The sequence below is a fragment of the Falco punctatus genome, assembly GCF_963210335.1.
Source record: "Falco punctatus genome assembly, chromosome: 3".
Taxonomy (NCBI): domain Eukaryota; kingdom Metazoa; phylum Chordata; class Aves; order Falconiformes; family Falconidae; genus Falco; species Falco punctatus.
In genome coordinates, this window is record NC_137582.1 from 108,306,501 (window position 1) to 108,325,251 (window position 18,751).

At 42.6% G+C, this 18,751-nt stretch overlaps 1 protein-coding gene and 1 long non-coding RNA gene across 4 annotated transcripts in view; both read left to right on the top strand.

The window, feature by feature from the left end:
* The window catches only part of DVL1 (dishevelled segment polarity protein 1), a 104,577-nt gene that overhangs the window by 72,156 nt on the left and 13,670 nt on the right, over window positions 1-18,751 (top strand). For 2 of the 3 annotated variants that reach the window (XM_080379681.1, XM_080379683.1), the window contains exons 5-11: window positions 4,293-4,431; window positions 11,184-11,277; window positions 12,276-12,345; window positions 13,137-13,276; window positions 13,598-13,674; window positions 14,131-14,198; window positions 15,633-15,782. In XM_080379681.1, the coding sequence (XP_080235807.1) occupies window positions 4,293-4,431; window positions 11,184-11,277; window positions 12,276-12,345; window positions 13,137-13,276; window positions 13,598-13,674; window positions 14,131-14,198; window positions 15,633-15,782 (738 nt within the window). The remainder of the gene's footprint in view (window positions 1-4,292; window positions 4,432-11,183; window positions 11,278-12,275; window positions 12,346-13,136; window positions 13,277-13,597; window positions 13,675-14,130; window positions 14,199-15,632; window positions 15,783-18,751) is intronic. The other variant, XM_080379682.1, reaches the window with a different exon arrangement.
* Window positions 4,440-8,075, top strand: LOC308060696. Its single transcript, XR_013926844.1, has 2 exons — window positions 4,440-5,520; window positions 5,554-8,075. It is a non-coding gene; the product is annotated as an uncharacterized lncRNA (long non-coding RNA).

Sequence of the window (18,751 nt, forward strand, 5' to 3'; positions counted from 1 at the left end):
TTGGTTTCGTAGCAATCCTTGCTGCCAGCTGTGCAAGGTCTGGGTGAGAGTTTGGAGGCTACACTTGGTAGATATCTACTTTTAACGCCCCCTGATTGATGACATCCAGAAGTCTCAGCAGAGAAGTGAATGCAAAATGGACTTTTAGAGTGGAAGGGGCCACAAGATTGAAAGCTTTTAGACCACCCACTTGGAATGGAATAAGGATCTACATTGTCTACCAGTCATGACCTGCAGTGGGAGAGCCAGGACTGGTGATTTCTGGTGGGCACTTCAGACAACCCACCTATTGATGTCCAGAGGCACCCTCCCACCCTCCCCAGCTGCATAAACAGACTAGTTTTGCAGAGAAAGATGACAAAATCATGCTGGCAACATTCTTTCTGGGCTGTATACTTAATAATAATCAAAGCCAAATGTAAATAAAAGATCTTTGATGAGAGAAGCATGCTGCCCAAATTTGCTTCCTATTTATACCAGCTAAATGTGGATAAAATCCAAGTCATTGTTTTCTGTAATCTGCTACCCCCCAGTCAGAGCTGGGATAGCTGCTTCTGACAGGGGCTTGTTTTTAATAGCAGGGCTCTGTTTAATGTCGGCTTCCCCAGATGAAATCAGCATTTTCACCCAACATTGATGTGATTACTTTTGTAAGTTGCAAGTGAGGAGTAGCAGAGGAAGGCAGGAAAAACAAGCACAGTTAAAAAAAATAAGTGTTTTTTTTCAAGTGGAGAAATGTAAGTCAGTTTTCTCCATGGCTGATGTTCTGACTTCCATCTGTCCTAGCTTTTATAATGCTCCTCTATGAAAAATAAAAATTTTAAACCGGGAAGGAACAAAGGTAATAAATTTGTTGTAAATTGTGTGCTAGCTAGCTAATTTCTAAGATTTGCTGTTGCTTCTTATTGAAGTCAGAAAAGAGATGCCAGTGGAAGCCAGACTATCGAGTAATCAGCAACCAACTCGAAGTTGCTTGGGACTGTGTGGGATTTTCGTTAGGTGAGTGTCCATTATAACTCAGAATCACTAGCGCTGCCCCAAACCATGCTCTACGTATGTCCCCCACCTTTTTTCTGGTTGCTATTCCCTCTTCAGGAAAACCGTGCAGACCTTGTGTGTTCTAGTGGTCCATCGCAGTGATCTGTTGGTGATGATGTCCTCGCAAGCCAGCAATTCCTCCTGAAATCAGGCTTAAAGGTGCTGTGTGTTTAGGAGGGATGCAGGGGGTTCATGTGATGAGAGCATGGGATGCTTTGGTTCCTTGAAAGTTATCTGGCTGTTGGTGCCAGTGTCAGTCGTTAGCCATTCCAGTACTGTTTCCAATGAATACATATTTAGATTATGCAATCTGTTGGAATAAGAGGCTTTAATTCACTCCACGGTTTCTGATGTTTCACTGCGTAGAAACGAAAAATAAATGGGAAGGTGGCTGGGCTTGGTTTTGTGGTTAAACTGAGGCTGAAGAGATTGTGTTGGATTTGCCCAGTGCTGTGATTGTCAGCCAGGTTTCCAGATCAAGTGAAATATTTTGGACTCTAGGCTGCACTACATAAAGACCTTAAAACAGACTTGTAACACACAAAAAGGAGGGATTTTAATTGTTGAAGTCTGTGATGTTCTCTTTAGTCTTAAAAGACAGAACTCTGTCTAAAGCCTATTAATTTGCTGAAAAGCGCTGTTTTCTCAGGTTTAGAATTTGGATGTCTTTTCCCTTCTTTTTTTTCCCGTTTTTGTTGTGGATGAAAGTGACTTACGAAAAAAAAAAATTTAAAGCCTGGACGAGTAGCCAGGATTGGACATTGAGGGACTCTGTAATTCATGGATTACTTGACCTTGACTCTCAAAGGTCCAAGTTGCCTGTTCCTGATGAGAAGAAACAATGCAGAGTAGTCTTCACCTCCTCAGTAACGATGCCATCAACAGCTGCATCTGTTCCTACGCTGTCTGGTTGAGAGAGGTGTTCGTGCCAGCTTTAGGAGTAAAATTTGGCCAGCCTCTTTTTCTGTTTATCTGGATACATCTGGCATATGCAAGCATAGCTGGCTGCTCCTTAGATTTTAGTGTAAAGGCAGAGCTAGGAGACTGTTCCAGTGTGGATGTGGGATTCCTGAAGGTACTTGATGTTCACCTGATCATCTGTGGTACCGGCTGAAGCATGTTAATAGTCAACGTCCACTTTATATTGGACTGTAGAGTTTGAGGAAACCGATGAATAAAAAAGCCTTTAAATGCTTTTTTCCCCACTGTGTCTCTGAAGAGCTGTCATTCTGCAGTCGTGAGATGCTGTTGACAAGCTGATGAATAGTTTTCAGTGCGATCTGGTTTTACCACCCGGTACTGGGAGCACATTAGGGTAGTCGTGATGGCCACGTTCTGGGAGGAGAGGATTTCTGTACTGTAGAACACGTGGCCTAAAAAGCTCTGGCAAATGCTGTTCTGTCGGTTTTACACACGGGGCGGTGGGAGATGGCAATGCTATAGGGGTCAGGGACTCTGGAGGCAGAGTCTGGAACCGAAACCTGGTAAGCTTCATTTTTTTAACACCACCCAGCCTTTGGCTTGGAGGCAGCTCCTGGAGGACAGCAGTGGGTCCCTGCCTCGCCGTTGCTAGTGTGTGCTGGTTTTGGAAGAGGATTCATAGCCTGAAGAACCGGTACCATCTCAGATGCCCTTCAGCATACGGCAGGATCAAAACCCAGTATCAGTTCTGAGAAGGGAGATGAAGGGTTGGTACTGTTCAGGTGCTCTTCCAACCAAAGCTTGGTGCTGTTGCAGGGGAGAAGGGGCTTTGGTTTTGCTTTGTGACTTGGAAGAAGGTTTGGTCATCTTGGGGGAGCCATCTTAAGTGTTTTCACATCCATTTTGTGTCCTGGTAGAGGTGTCTGGAAGATGGGTGATCAAACGGGATATGGAAGTGACGTAGCAGGAGAATTTGTTACAGCCTTACTCAGTTATTTCACTTTGGAGAGAAATTTATGGTTTAGATTCAGAAGAGATCTTATAGATGTCTGTTACCTTTTACAGAATCTCTTCAAATCCTGTATGGACATAAATAATTAGGCCCATGTTCCTCAGGCAGGAAGAAAACAAATCAGGTTTGGGTTTTTTTATCTCACTGCTAAGCATTTTGAAACAAGAGGAGTGAAGGCTAGCCATGGTGGGCTTCATAGCCAGGTGTTTAGGGTGGCTCTTGGCTTTTCAAACCACGGTACCGTAGTAGCTAGCAAGAGCTATCAATTAACTTTGGATGTGTACAGTTGCCCAGCATCATAGACAATTCCTGCTGCAGACATTCCTCCTTTATGAAGGTTTTCTATTCTGTAATTGAAGAGCAGATCCTTTGGACAGGGGAGGGAAGTGTGAGTCTGGAGAGTGCGTTTTAAAATATCAGTCTGTCTGTGAAGCCTGGTATGTTTATTTCTTGACCAGGTGCCTTATCAAGCAGAGCCTTTCTTGTTTCAGGGAAAGGAATATTCTTGGCAAAAATAGAGCACTTAGAGATTCTGAGTCTTCTAATGAGAGGTCATTGAAAGGAAGCAGGCAGAGGAGTTTGCTTTGCAGAGGAAAATCCATAAAACATCTCTAGAAAAAGATGAATCACCGCTGCCTTCAAGTAAATGGCGTTCTCACTGTGGGGGTGATCAGGAATGTTTGTGTGTCTGACAACATTGGCACAGCCAGGGATTAGTAAGAAATTGTTCTGAAGCATCTTACGCATGTGGAATGGTCAGGACAATGTGACTTTGATATAGCTGTACTGCCCGGACAGGCTGGTGAGGGTATGGGAACAGGAACACGTAGCACTGCTCAAGGGAAAGTTGGTTTTATTGGTGAGATATTAATAGAATTCATCAAGTCATGTTGTTTAATGTTTTCTGTGCTGCTAAGCCTATCCGTAGCAAACTCAAATTGTGTTATCTGCTGCTTTTCCAACATCTTCATAGGTACCTTCCTATTGACATCAACTTCTCATGGCCATTCTAACTGATGTTCTGATACCATTATAGTGCTTGTTCAAGCCTGCTACTTCTGCCTCGATCTGTTTATGGCTTGCCCGTGAACAGAGCCACAGAGAAATGGAAAAAGGTAGGTAGGCAGGCAGGCCAGCCAGGGCAGTAGGCTTTCCAGCCATTGAATGACATCAGGTTCTGCAAAGAGCTTGCTTTTGGCACAGGGATGCTCCTGCAGAGTTGTCTGCAGCTGTCAGTGTGATTGTCGTGCTGCTCACTGTGCCACTTCTTCCTTGCTCTTCCTCTTTGCCTGGTAATACTCTGTTTGTTTTGTTTTTACAGTCCCTCGGATCAATGGCCATCCGAAACTGGACAGACACCGCGAGCACCCTCCTGGTTATGACAGCTCTTCTACCATGATGAGCAGCGAGCTGGAATCCAGCAGCTTCATTGACTCTGATGATGATGACAACACAAGCAGGTAGGGCATGGGCATAGCAAGTGAGCTGTTAAATACTATTTGCATCGATTTCCCAGCCACTTGACTATTTCCAGTGAACTTGACTATTTCCTGAAACACACTGACTGGTCAGATGAGAAGATTTATATCTTCTCTTCCCCGCCACCCTCCCCCCTTTTTCTTTCCCTTTTAAAATTTTCTTTTCTTTTCTGTTTCTGCTGCATATGGTTTGAGCACCGATAATTCATCCATAACATCATGTTGTATATAATTACTGCTCTGAGAAGCAAGCTAAGTTATTGGGATCACTGTCCAAGCTGCCTATAGCCACTGTTCCAATTAAGAGAAAAATTTTGTTCCTGTTCTTTCCTTTTAATAGCAAGAATGATCACATTTTAAGATCAAAGCAATGTGCAACTGTACCTATTTATGAAGTAATGGTGTGAATATTGTAACAAAATACCTTCAGCATAGATTCCTAATAAGTATGCACTTCATTAATGCTGAATTGCAAAGGAATTCCTATGTAATTGCATAGTCTAAGACCTATGAGCAGTACAGGAATTCATCAAAGTTAATGCTTTTGCAAAGGCAGGCTGTGATGCCATATATTTACGACTTAATTATTTTTTCCTTTTGTGCGGACAGAGAGAATGTGAATTATTCCTTGCTTTTTACAGAAAAACTCTCCATTTCAAGACATCCTTGTTAACCTGTAAAGATATTTCCGTTGTTCTGTAAGCCAATAAATTTCTCAGATTCAAAACACTTGTTTTTAAAGATGTAAAATCAGTCAAAACTGGTATTCTTCCCTTTCCTGGCTGCAGTGACAGCATTTGAACGGAGTCTCTAGAGCTGTTGTCCATCCAAATGAGCTATTAAAACCCATTATGGATTTCTGTTAATTGTTAGAGAACAAGATTACAGATCTCTGGTGGTTCATAGAGACCTGTAGCTAAAACAAATAAGGTGCAACGTGATATTCTTAGATTCTAGGTAGAATGGGAACAGCAAAGAACAGCTCGTCCTGGAGATACTTAAACATTTGCTGTGTTTACAAGCAGGTTATTAGCTGATTGAACTCAGTGGATCTATTTGGGCTTGCAGTTAGTCATAGCTTAAACACCTGTTGAAGAACAGCAGTTCCTTCAAATTCTGTTTACAGGCTGGGTGTTTCCAAAGGCTTGAAAGGGTAACTAAAAGAACATTTAAGATTTGGTCCTGAATTAGTTTAAAGAACCTATTTTGCAGTTACGGTGAAGTTGCCAACACCTGCAGACACAGAAAATTAGCCTTTTGGATGCTTTGTACTTCACCTGGATGTTCATGTGCATAAAGGGTTGGCAAGATTAGTAGTTAACCTGAATGCACTCTGAGCCTTCCTAAAGCCTTTAGGGCTTCTAACCCTCCTTCCCTCCCTAAAAAAATCAATCCCACAAGAACAACAACCCTGCAGCTGGTTTTGTTGCTTGTAAATAAATTAATAATTTCCATGGCAGCAAGATATGCGGTAGGGCAGGATTAGCACAGTCAGGGTGGCCACTGAAGCACATTATACTAGCCCAGGCTAAACCTTTCGATATTTAATAAAGTAAAGCTTCCTGCGTCTGACCTGAGAAGAAAGAGACTCTTCGAAGCTGCTGCGCAGGGCTTTTTTTTTTTCCTTTCTAGGCTAGGGCAGAAGCTTTTGGCACACAGAATAGCTGCCAGGCCAGCTAGTCAGGAAGAACAACTAAATGGAATGCTCCAAGGTATGCTGTTGTGTTAGGGTGATGATGTTCTCCAGCAGATGAGAGATTGTGCTGGCAGGGAGAAGTTTACTTCAGAGGCAAATACAGGCAAATAGAAGATGGAGCAATGCTCCAGATCTGCTGGAGCCAGCGGCCTGGGGAAAGAGAGGTTGGAGGGGGTAAGTTTGTTTAATAACAGCTGATGAACACTGGTATCAGAACCTGCCTTGTAAAGGAGATTATATGTGGAGGAGGCCACTGAGAGAAGAAATTGGATGTAAAGGATGCTGCTGTCTTGGAAGCAAAGAGGCTGTAAGGTTGAGGATGCTTTTCTAAGTGTGTGTTTGACATTGGTTTGTTTTATTTTAACTTGGAGCAGGGCAGCACAGTTGGTTCATTTCCAGTCCAAGGAAGCTCTGTTGCATTTAGTTAGAGAGAAAGAATATTTTTTTTTTCTTTCAGTGAATTCATTTTTTTCAGAGATATTACCTGACAGTACAGAACCCTTCAAGCAGTGAGTGCGATAACTTATTTCCTTTGTTTTCAAAGTATACTAGAATTGAACTTTAGTGTTATTTGCAGGTAGGTGGTATTTTGGGTACAGATTGTAGGGAGCTCATGGTGAACTTTACAGTAAGAGTCTGATTTCTGTCTTCTGTTAAGAAAATAAAGGTCCAGCAGATATGTCATCTGTAGCTGTAGGATTATTGTCAGCAACTTGTGATTAGTATTCTTAGTTCAATATAATTCACTGCAAAAAAATGCAGGTTCTTTTGCAGAATTTTTGTTTCACATTTAAGAAATTAGCATTAGTTCTTTTTAAACTATATAGATAAGGTTTCTTTAACAAATTGTTAGCTTTTTTTTTTCCTTTTGTTTCTTTAACAAATTGTTACCTTTTTTTTTCCTTCTTTTGGGGAATGTAGATTGGATGAATTATTATTCTTCTTGGTAAAAGTCTCTTCTGTGGGATTTACTAGCCCTTCTGTTAGAAGGGTTTTGTTAGAAGGGTTTTGGCCAGTGGCTAGTGCAGGAAACGGGTAGTTATGATTCCAGATTTGTTTTTCATCTCTGTGCTTGTCCTAAAAGCTCAAATATGCCCTCTTGCTTTGTCCATCAAATTGTAATAATAACAACTTTTACTCATTTCTAGGGATACTTCATGGATCAAAATATTACTCCTCATTAGAACAGGTTTGAGCTGCTATTTAGTGTCCAGGTACTCCTGGAGTACGAGAGATGCAGTGTTTATGAATGATTCAGCAAGGATGTATTAAAACTCTGGATTTAAAAGAAATAACAGGAAGAGATGATGAAGTGTACCATAGCCACAGAAAAATAGATACAGGCTTGACTCCTTGTTAAGAAATTGCAGAGACTGTAAAACCTGATGTTTACAAATACGCTTTCACACAATGTGGGAGTCTTGCAGAAGAAGCTGTCTTGCTTTCTACTTACATATAGGTTTGTTAAGGCAACTTAAGTCATTGTGCAGCTTCCCCCAAGAAGGGATGAAACCCCAGAGTTGAGCGAGCTCTCTGTGTATGGTTTCTCCGGTGTAATAAGTAACATTTTTCTAAATTTATCTGTATAGAAGTCAATGTGTAAGCACACAAAAATGTTTCTGCAGTGCCTTCTGATCATCAGTTTTGTGCAACTAATGTGGGAGGCTGTTTCAGCTCAAGTAGTTACTTCTCTGACATATTGTCTGTCCTTTTGACCTAAACCTGAACTGTGGCTTTTCTAAAGAACTGATTTCCATTCTTCCAATCTAATGTTGAGTAGAATGAAAAAAAAAAAAATACTGTGGGAAGGAACTTCATTTCTTACGTATTATCATCTATTTAGAGATTTAGAAAAGTTTAGAGATTTGCCAGTAAACTCTAGTTTTGCTGTTTTAATTTAAACTATATTTAATTTTAAATTAAATTTAAATTTAATTTAAAAGAAAAATTCAAAATGTTCACTGCTTACAGAGGAATCCAAATTTGTGGTCATGTATTGAAATGGAATGAATATTCCAAAGTAGTCTCACCCCCAGGTTGTCAAAGTAAATAGGGAGGGCGAAAGTGAAGAAGGAACAAGATGCTGATACTAGTATCAGCTAATTGTTCACACCTTCATCACCTCATCACTGCCTGCTTTCTGCAGTGTACTTAGGCTTTTCTTCTTTTTTTTTTTTTTCCAGCCCATCTTTTTGAACTCATTGCTGCTATATCGCTCTAAAGATAGGAATGAAAGTATTATGTCCCGTACTTGATGGTAGATTAAAACATCTCTTCTAAGGAGTCAGAGAGCAATCCTGTTTTCTAGCTATGCTCAGTGCTGGCAAAAGGTATTTTTGCCCAGTCCAATTTTAGAAAATGAGACTAAAAGTTGGATATAATAGTTCTTTGTTTTTCTGAGCAACAGCGTATTGATGGGCTCGAGAGCAGGAGAGAGGAATTGGCATAGCCAGTCACCCCTGGCAGTCAGCTCTTATGCGCTGGCTGTGATCAGGAAAAATATTGACAGAGGAAGCATACTAACACGCACTGGAAGGTACTTTTAAGTAGCTTGCTTCTTAGGATGTGAAGTGCCATGACATAGCACCAGATTATTGCCAAGACTGCTTGAGACAAAGAAATTCAGTGAACTGTCTGCTGAACCTCTACTGTTCCTATCCCTCATTTCCCTAACTTGCTATCCAGATAAAATACCTGTTGTCTGGAAAGTGGAAGGAAGATCTTTGCCACTGGGTGAATTCCCTTCGCGGTCTCCTGCTGCAGGCAGGTTGACTGGCAGTATAGTTTTTCTCTCCATTTTCTTTCTTTGCTCTGTGAACATTGCTAACTTAAAATTGTTTTATACAGCAGGCAATGTTTAGCCGGAGGCATTGCCCCTTTCAGGGATGTAGCAATGGGAAACTGAATAAATGAAATGATGCGTATGGATTTAATGAATTCTCTTTATCCACAGTAACGATTAGAGGATGCCATTCTAAAAAGGTTGGTGACAGGAGGTATTGCATACTCCTTAAGTGATGCACACTGGGATAAAGTCAAAAATACGATATGGCAGTAGGTGAAGTATGTGTGTAAACAATGAAAATCAATTGCCTGGATGCTGTGAATGACTTCAAGGTGTGATTATAGCAGCCAAAAAGACAGATAAAATTTTAAGCTTTTTTTCCCTTTCTCTTATGGACTAGCTCAGCTGTCTCCAAAACTAGCAGGGAGGAGAGTCTGTAAGCGGGGGGTTGTCTGCAGACTGGAGTGCTGAATTCATACTCTTATCAGTGGAAGAAGGGCACTCACATCTCTCTCATAGTCGTTGAAGGTATCTTGTTGCTTGACTTGTGTTTATGCAGAAAAGTTCCCCCAGGTTTTTTTGCCTCTCTTCTTTTTGCTGCCCTTCTCAAAGAGCAGGCAGGCTCACTGTGATGTGGGCAACATGCCTTGCCTTTCTTCCCATTCTCCTAAAGTGGTGCGTGCTAGAAAGTTTTAGCTGAATCCTACTAATGAGACATAGAGAAGAAGAGGAGAATGAAATCAGAGAGGAAATAGAAAGAGGGAGAACATTGGGACTAAAACGTAAGATGTACGATCTTTGCCGTACTTTCAAGAAGAGTGGTGAATGTTGAACAAGCCCAGTTTTGGGAACCCTGCTCTGAGAGACCTCTTTATTTTTCCTTTTGAAACGGTGAAGCCTCAGAAAACCAGGAGCTGTGAGCTGTTTCCAAAGATAAAGAATTAGCAACGTTTTGATCTTTTTTGAAAATACCACCTCTTGGCTCTTTAAATTAATTTGCCTTGCTGGGAGGGGAAAAAAGGAGTGTGTGAGGTTAACATGCCTGAAATAGTTTGGTGAACTCAAAGGGATTGTAAAGAGATTCAAACCCTCGAAGCAGTTCCATCAGCTCTAATATTCAGCTCCGTTTGCTTGAGTAAAACACACCTGCTTTATGCAAGATGGGTTTCCCGGTGTGGTGGGTTGTAATCTCATGACAGCAAGCTCCTTTTTGAAGTTGCTGGTGCCAAGGTTTGCTTGAGGTATTCTAGCCACATGCAGGAATGCAAGAACTTTGAAGACAGGGACATGGAGACAGGGGAAAAAGACTGGCACTGTTTTCTTTGTGATAGTGCCAGTCAGTTACTTGTGTTGTATAGGGTTGGATGGGTTTTAATCTTGGTTAATGATGGGGCATTACTTTGTCTTTTTTTGCCATTCTTAACATACTAAATAGAGGAGAGATGTCTCTGTGGTGTTACACTGGTATATCTGAAATCTAGGCTCTGTTCCAGGCTTCTGAAATTAATTTGGGCAAATCTATTTATGTCTTTCTGTGTCTCAGTCCACTGCCTGTAAAATGAGAATGATGGACATTCCTAACTCTTAGGGAGATCTTAAGGATTTGTATGTAGAATGTGGCACGTTTAGGTTCTGCAAGTTTGAAGAGCCTGAAAAAACCCCCACAACAGAATAAAACTAACAGAATATGTAAAGGTAAATCACATTTGCTATCCTCTGTCACTGTTTGGTAGTAACTATTATCAGTTGCTACTTTACTTCATTGAGTTCAAGCCCCAACGTTAAGTTCCTGTTATCAGGGTAGATAGCAGCAGAAGAAAATAACAGCACCATGACGAGACTGACAAAAATTAATTTTAAGAGGTTTGTCAGGAGCACCTTTAAAGTAGTGGAAGATGTTCTACCTCTGACTTTAGGGGGGTTAAATGGGGTTGATCTGTGCCTGGTGAGATGTGGCTTGCATTCAGTCTTGCTCCTAAAAGAAAGCAAGTCAGTAAATGGCACCCCAGTCCGTGCTGGAGTTTAGCTGGTGTCTTCTCTGTGCTCCTGGGCAGAAGCACCTGGTAGGATTGAGCAGGAACTCAGCAACAAGCCGAGCAATATACTGCAAGCCCGCTGATGGTGTCGGGGTGCTTTACTCTCTCCTGCGTTTGCAGGAATCAGCCTTTTTTTTTTTTTTTTTTTTGGCAGGGTGCAGAGAAAGTCAAATGGTTCAGCTTTACAGAGCTGACATTTGCTCTCAATTTCCCTCAGGTTGAGTAGCTCCACTGAGCAAAGCACTTCATCCCGGCTCATACGGAAGCATAAACGCAGGAGGAGGAAACAAAGGATGCGACAGATTGACAGGGTAAGGTTGGCATCATAATTTTCCAAGGAGGTGAACCGTGATTTTTTGAGTGTAGCATGTAAATCAGGAAGGGACCCAGAAGAGGGCTATCCCTGTTGAATTCATTGGAAAGGCTCCCTTTGGCTCCAGTCTACCTTGGACTAAATCTCTAACGTTTGAAGTTCTGCAGCGCTAAAGTCAAGGCTCCCTTTCTCCTCTCCCTTTCTCCTTTCCTCGGGAAGTGATTGCGTTTCTTGTTGTCTCTTCCAAGACCAGCCTCTGCAGGAGACCCTCCGTTACGCTGCTGGCTGAGGTGGGCAAGGCAGCTCTGTGCTGGTAGACATCTGGTGTGTAAATTGTTGAGACTGGCATTCTGCTGAAAGGAGAAATCTGCATTTATAGGCAATCACAGATCTGTTCTCTTGCCCTTTTCCGTGCTAGTCCTATGGGAGCAGAATGAAGATGGCCCAAATGACATACTTCTCCGTTCTATAAGTACTGGTCTTCCCAGATTAAAGAATGAGTATGCACACATTTCATCACAAGACCTGGAGCAATGTTTTAGAAGATACTTGATAAGCACATTTGTATTTCGTTTTGGAGGAGGGGGAATGTCTTTTCTTCTCGCTTTCTGAAGGATCCTGCGTTGTTCACCCCTCTCTTTAGGGAAGGGCCGTGGACGTAGTAATTCACATTGGGCCCTGTAGTATTTAAACGTCTGCCTGTCAGTCATGTAGCGAGGAGGCAGAAATGATTCATTGTAAAGGTCAGCTGAGAAAGCTCGTAGGAGCTTGCTCTGTGTGTTTTGTAAACAAGTCTTTGGAGAAAGAGCAGGTTGTGTGCAGATCTTTTTCCTTACTGACTCTAAACGAAGAATAATTTTGGGGTGGCCACAGTGGTTGTGGATGCCTTCCAAATGGAAACCTATTAATCAGTTCCTGATTAATCCTCAATAATTATTTTTGTTGTCTTATTCTGAGCCATTTAAAACCTTGAGAATTTTCTGTTGTATTTTGCAGTCGTCTTCGTTCAGCAGCATCACTGATTCTACCATGTCCCTAAATATCATCACTGTCACACTCAACATGGGTAAGAAGATAAGCGATGTTTTCTATGATGAATTTCGAGCGGTACAGATGTATTTTGTTATGGCGTAGTCGCTTTTGGAGCCAGGAGAAAGTTTCTTGATTGGGAAGGATGCCAGCTGAACTAAAGGGAATGGCAGCTAAGAGTTGCTACTCTGGTGGCTGTACCTGGATTCCCAGTGCAGTGCTGGAGAGTTCTCTGCCGGTGGCACGAGCAAATGAGTATTCTTCCCGAGAATCCCAGGGGAGGAGCTGGAACTCCAGGATATGGCGTTCTGCCATTATTTCTAGGAACGGTAAGGGGTCAGGCATTGTCAGGACACTGGAGGTTTGCGCTTCTGTGGCTTACGCGTTTCATTGCTTAGCCAGACAGAGATGTGTAGGACTGCCAACTCAGCACCTTTCAGTAGCACCAAATTCTTCCTGCCGCTCTGACATGTGGAGAGAAAGTTGGTGGAGAGAAAGTTGCCTAATAATGCTGATTGGGTGCGTAATTTCTAGGTGTAGACGTGTCTTTTCAATGTTGTTTCTCTTGCTCATTTATCTATTATTTTTTTAATGAAACTTTTCAGTGTGCTGTATGAAAACATAATGTCTTTAGCAGCATTTCCCTGAACGTGCCAGGCAGACACACACCGATAGGGCAACTTGAGATAATTGTAAGTCAACCATGGCCCAGCTGGTGTGTTGAAAGAACTGAGTTTTCAAAAGTAGCCTGGTGTTTGCTCTTCTCTATCATTCCAATCACTTTGTTTGCTTTTTTCCCCCCCCACCCTCCACTTTCTATCTGTATAGAAAAGTATAACTTCCTGGGCATCAGCATTGTAGGACAGAGCAATGACCGGGGTGATGGTGGCATATACATTGGCTCTATAATGAAAGGAGGGGCTGTGGCAGCAGATGGCCGAATTGAACCAGGAGACATGCTTCTGCAGGTTGGTCCGTGTCCAAAAATACGTGCTGCTGGCTTGCGCTTTGGTGGCTCAGCTCAGTCATTCCACCAGATCCGTGTCCTTAGTAATCCGTTAACAGAATTCCTTCATACCCAGAGAAATGTGTCATAAAGACTATTCTCACTTAAATCGATAATCCTTTGCAAATTCTGCTGGATAGTTGATGTGCTCTGAGAAACAGTATTTCTGCAGCTGCTCAAGGGAATGGGAACAGTTACAGAGGCATTGTATTTGGAAATTAATAACTAAAATTTCTAACTTCCCTGTTGCAAAGCCTGACTTCTGATTTTTGCAATGTTTTAGGTGAATGATGTCAATTTTGAGAACATGAGCAATGACGACGCAGTACGGGTTTTACGGGAAATAGTCTCCAAACCAGGGTAAGCATACGACAAAACCGCTTTGGGCAAACCTCAGAGAAATTAACATTTTGATCTCAATAAGTAACCAACGTGACTGCTGATCTCAACTCGCAACTTCTCACTCTAAATGATGAATTGATGAGACCAATTCCAACGTACCAGCCAAAACCAACACAAACTAGGAGTTGCCTGGTTTCAGTAGTGCTGTTTGGTTATACAATGAGTGTTTTAATATTTCAAGAGCTGATCATTTGACAGATTTCACTGATAGCGTGCATGATCTATGCAAAACCAGAAACATCTTGATACTGGTTCCTACTGAAAATACTTCACCAAACATCTCAAAAGCATTCTCTGCATGTAACTTGACAGCTGCTGGATAGGAGTAAATTTGTTTCAGAGAGCTCATTGTAGCAATCACAATTTCTGTAGGGAAACTTAAGAGTCACCCTGACTTGTTTTCTTTCTCCCCAGACCTATCAGCCTAACAGTAGCCAAATGCTGGGACCCTACTCCCAGGAGTTATTTCACCATCCCCAGGGGTGAGTACATATTTGTGCTCTTTGCTGGGTTCCTGTGGAGCCCTCAAGGTCTAGAATATTTTCAGCTATTTTGGCATTGAATAGATTTTCAATCCCTACAAGTTTGATACTTTTAAGTTTGGTTGCATTCTTTGTTTGCTTTTTGTTTTGGGAGGTGTGGGGGTTTAAGATACTCTTTCTGAGACTCCAGTGCCCACTGAATTCATCCGAGTTTTTCTTTTGTTTCATATGGCTTTGGATCAAGCTTTTAACCTTTTGGTGGGTATATCCTCATGATCTTAATTAACTGTTCAGTTGATAGAAAGTTTGGAGGATAACTATACTTCAGTGTTAAAAAGCCTCATTTTGTCATATGTACACTTCTTGGAAAGGCTTTTAAAAGAGTATTTTTAAAATGTGGGGCAAACAACATTGATGAATATACATAAAACCTCTTGAAAATGATCTAGTTTTAAAACTTCTGGTTTAATAAAGCCTTCAGTAGTAATAAAAGATCTGTGCTCATTTGACAAGCACAGCTGCCTCCTACTGGTGAGTGCTCAGCTTATGGGACTGAAACCAGTTTGTTACCAGTCCTAAGCAGGTGAGGCTGGCGCTGCCCGTTAAATTAATGCAACAGACTTGTGCAGACTGCGGGACCTCACTCAGCTGAAGTCCTTAGGAACACCAGCATCCAAAAAAACAGAAAAATCCCACAAATCACATTTTGAGATTCTTCTACAGGGAGAGCTTGTGGTATCAGTTTGTCCTTCGTCCAGCGAAGGTGCATGCATTTTATCCCAGGCAAACAGCCATATAACTGTTGTAGGCTAAAGTGGTTGCAGCAATGTGTATTTTGTGGGAATACCTAACATAGGCAGAGCTCTTTTTTATATAATTTCTGGTTTTAGGGCAATGGAACAACAGCCACTATAATTCAGAAGAAAAGAAGTCATCCAGATTGTGGGGAAAATCGGGTTTTATTCCCAGCTTTAAAAATTGATTGCTATGTGGCTCTGAGAGGTTATTTTGGATCCAAGATGCTTAGAGTAGGAAGAGGTCTTCCCATCAGCTGGGGCAAAGCGTTTGGTACCAATTCATGTCACAGCAAAATGAGAGTCTATCTCATTGTATAGAATAATAGTGACATATGATTACTTGGACTGGTAGCTTCTTTCCCAGAAGGGGAAATATTTCACTCTTACTGCAGTTACAGGAACAGGAGCATCAGTTTTATCCTCTTAGGCTGGTGCAGCAGTTGCTAGAGGAAACACACTGCTGCTGGCAAGGTGCTTTCTGTTCCCTTGTGCTGGGGCTATCCCAGTTGTACCATCAGAATGGCAAGGACATGTGCGCCCCCCTCCTCCAAAAAAACCCCAAAATTCCTTCTTACTCTAGGTCTTACTGTTCACTGATTCCATTTGTCTTTTCTCTCCCTTCCTGGTTGTTTTGCAGCTGAACCAGTGAGGCCAATTGACCCTGCAGCGTGGATCTCTCATACCACAGCCATGACGGGAGCGTACCCCCGTTACGGTATGAGCCCCTCCATGAGCATCACCACATCTACCAGCTCCTCACTAACAAGCTCAATTCCCGATTCGGAAAGTAAGTCACACTGCGGCCAGCACAGGGCAGGCGTCTTCTGCTCGGGGCCAGCAGTGCCGAGCTGTGCGCAAACCCGACCCCAGCCACAAGCACGATGAAAACGACAGCCGCCACAGAACTCTTGAATGCTTTCTTAAATCTGTAATTCTGATGGGGAGCATAAAAGCTTCCCGCCCCCCCCCCCCCCCCCCAAAGGTCAGAAGTGAGCGCAGTGGTGTTGTGGCAGGGTTCATGTTGAGGAAGAGGTGGCTTCTGGTCCCTTTCAAAGTTGCAATGCAGGCTTCCAGCTCTGACCCTCAGATGAATATGAGAGCTTCCTCCTTGCATTTGACTTCTTTTAAAATAAATTTAAATAATTTGCTTCAGGTAGGCATCACTGGATAATAACGTTAACGTATCGTTTAGGAAGTCTTCCTCTGATACTCGCATTGCCTTCTTTTATACTTCTTTATACTTTTAGAATTTACTGAACAAGGGAGAAACAAATGTAATGTCCCACGTGAAGTTATGGTTAGAGGTCAGCCTTCTTTCCTGGTCTGTGGCAGTCTCTAAAGTCATAGCCATGTAACCAACAAGTTGTCATGATTCCTTATCTTGGAAGTTTTTGTTTACGGAATATAAACTCTTCCTTTCTTCCCCTCTTCCCTTGCTCTCTGCTGTAAGCGTGGGAGAAGAGCTAGCATTTGGTTTGAAATACACGGCAGTAAGGCAAGACAAAGAAACGAGGAGCAGATGTCTCTGGAGACATCTCTGCAGACATCTGGAGACATCTCTGGAGACACTGGCCACCGAAGTCCTGTCTCAGAAAAGTGTCCCTATTTAAAACCGCACTTCTGTTTGCTTGACAGGAAAGTTTTGAGGTACTTTACACCTCATTAGTATGTGTTTGTTGCCTTTAATATTACTATGGAAGAATTTCCCTAGAGGTGCAACCTTTCTATCAGAGTTGTTCATCTTGTAGCAAGATTTATTCTGGTTGTTTATATACACGTAGAAATCTTGAAGTGGCTTGAAAGTTCTGAGGAGTTTATCTCATCTGTGGAATGATGCTACCTCAGTGTGTATTCACTGAAAGCCAGAGAAATCCTTACATGTTTAACAAGGGATGCTTAAGTGTCTGCCAGACCTGGAGTCTTACATATAGGACTGAGTAACTATTTGTTTTTTCATTTTGTAAGATTTTTCCAGAGAGAAAGGCAGGATGTCATTTAGAAAAAAACCTGAGCAAAACACAATGAACAAGAAAACCAACACTTGGTGGATTTCAAAGACCACTGTGGTGTTGGTGATTAGTGACAGAATCTTCCCTGGACAGATGCATGGCTGAAGTGTAGAAGTTGCATTTGCAGGGACCACTTAAGTCCTATCAGACTACGTAGGTGTCTGCATCTTTTTCTTCTGTCCTCTCTCAGATTTTCATAAGCGTGTAGTTCCTGGAATGACACTTCACCTTGAACTGAGAGGGCAGTTATCCTTTCAGTCGGCGTTGTAGCTCAGTGCCTCCGTAGGTAGTAGGCAGGACCGCTGAAGGGAAAATACATCCGCAGTAGAAAGCAAGCGAACTGCTCACCTGGTGACCGCTTTATCCTGAGATGTGTTTTCAGCCTTACAGGTACTAAAGATTGTGGGAATCGAATGTATCTGCTGATTGCTGTCAAACGACGAGAGTCTGTTACTCTGCATTCCTCTTGAACCATTCATGTATCATGTGCCTTGCTATATCGCCATGTGATTGGGAAGCGTGGAACACAGGCACCCTCTCAATCATATTTTTTAAAATAAAGGTTATTTGGGAGCAGAACCACATTTCTGGAGACAGCTTCTCATTTCTATGCCAGTGGCTTACTATGTTTTCTTTGCTGAAGGCAAGAAAACGTGGAGTACCCCTAACCTTTATTGTGACCTTCTGCTTTCAGTTCAGTCCTGTTCCCCCCCACAACCCCCCCAGGCAGCACCGCAGGGCCCTAGGTGCACAGCACCTCTCCTGCCAACCTCTTTGGCAGGCAAGACAACCTTGGGGAGGAGTGGAGGCTGGGAGAGGAGAGGAGAGGCTGAACGAAGAGCTTCACGCAAAATGTTTTCTGCCTTTTCACGTGCCAGTGCAAGATTCTCAGTTTCGGTTCCTCTGAGGCTGGAGTCACTGAGGTTTGCAGCAAATATAACAACTGTTTTATTAGATAAATGTTACAAATATAGCGGCTGGCCGTGAAAGGGGAAGCCGTGAATTAACGGAGTCACCTTAGACAAGTCTGTCTCATGGTTCCTTGCTTTAAGTACTGTGAATGTCTGCTGGTTTACCCTGCGTAGCAAGGCCAGGATGACGTCAGTGGGCTGAAGAGCTGCTTTCCTTCTGACATTCCTTTGCTCTCGAGCCTCTGGATCAAAAGTGAAGTTCTGATAGCTGAAGCGTTTGCACAGCCACCATCACATCAGCGCTAGTGATTAAAGTAGCTGAGAATTTGGGGCCACACCAGTCACCACCATACGTAGGAATTATTCTGTCTTAGCTCTTTATTTTCTCAGGTGTATTTCTTCAAAAACAGGACTCTGCAAACCAAGGCAGACTGAGGTGTTTAATAGTAATTACTGCTTTAACCCCCCCGCTCCTCGTTCTCCAGCAGTGTTTGGGCTGATGCAGGACAATACTCTCTCACAGTGGTTTGTGAATGTCGGACTCGCCGCCTCAGTCAGTGCAAACTCTGCTCCTCGTTTACTCTGCTGAAGGTAGATTTTTCCAGCCCTTGTACTGCCACTACAGGACCACTTTCTGCACAGTGGTGCTGTCCCGGTCCATGAGATTAACTTCAGGTGTTCCTTGAAAGTCTTGCCATTTCCCAAGGTGGTCCACTGACGTGGTTGGAAAGTTCTCTTTTGCTCTTGTGTGGACTTCAGAGGATTTTGAACTGAGACTGCAAACTATTTCTGCTTAACAGTGTTCAGCCTGAGGTACTGCAGAATTTCCTGGGGGT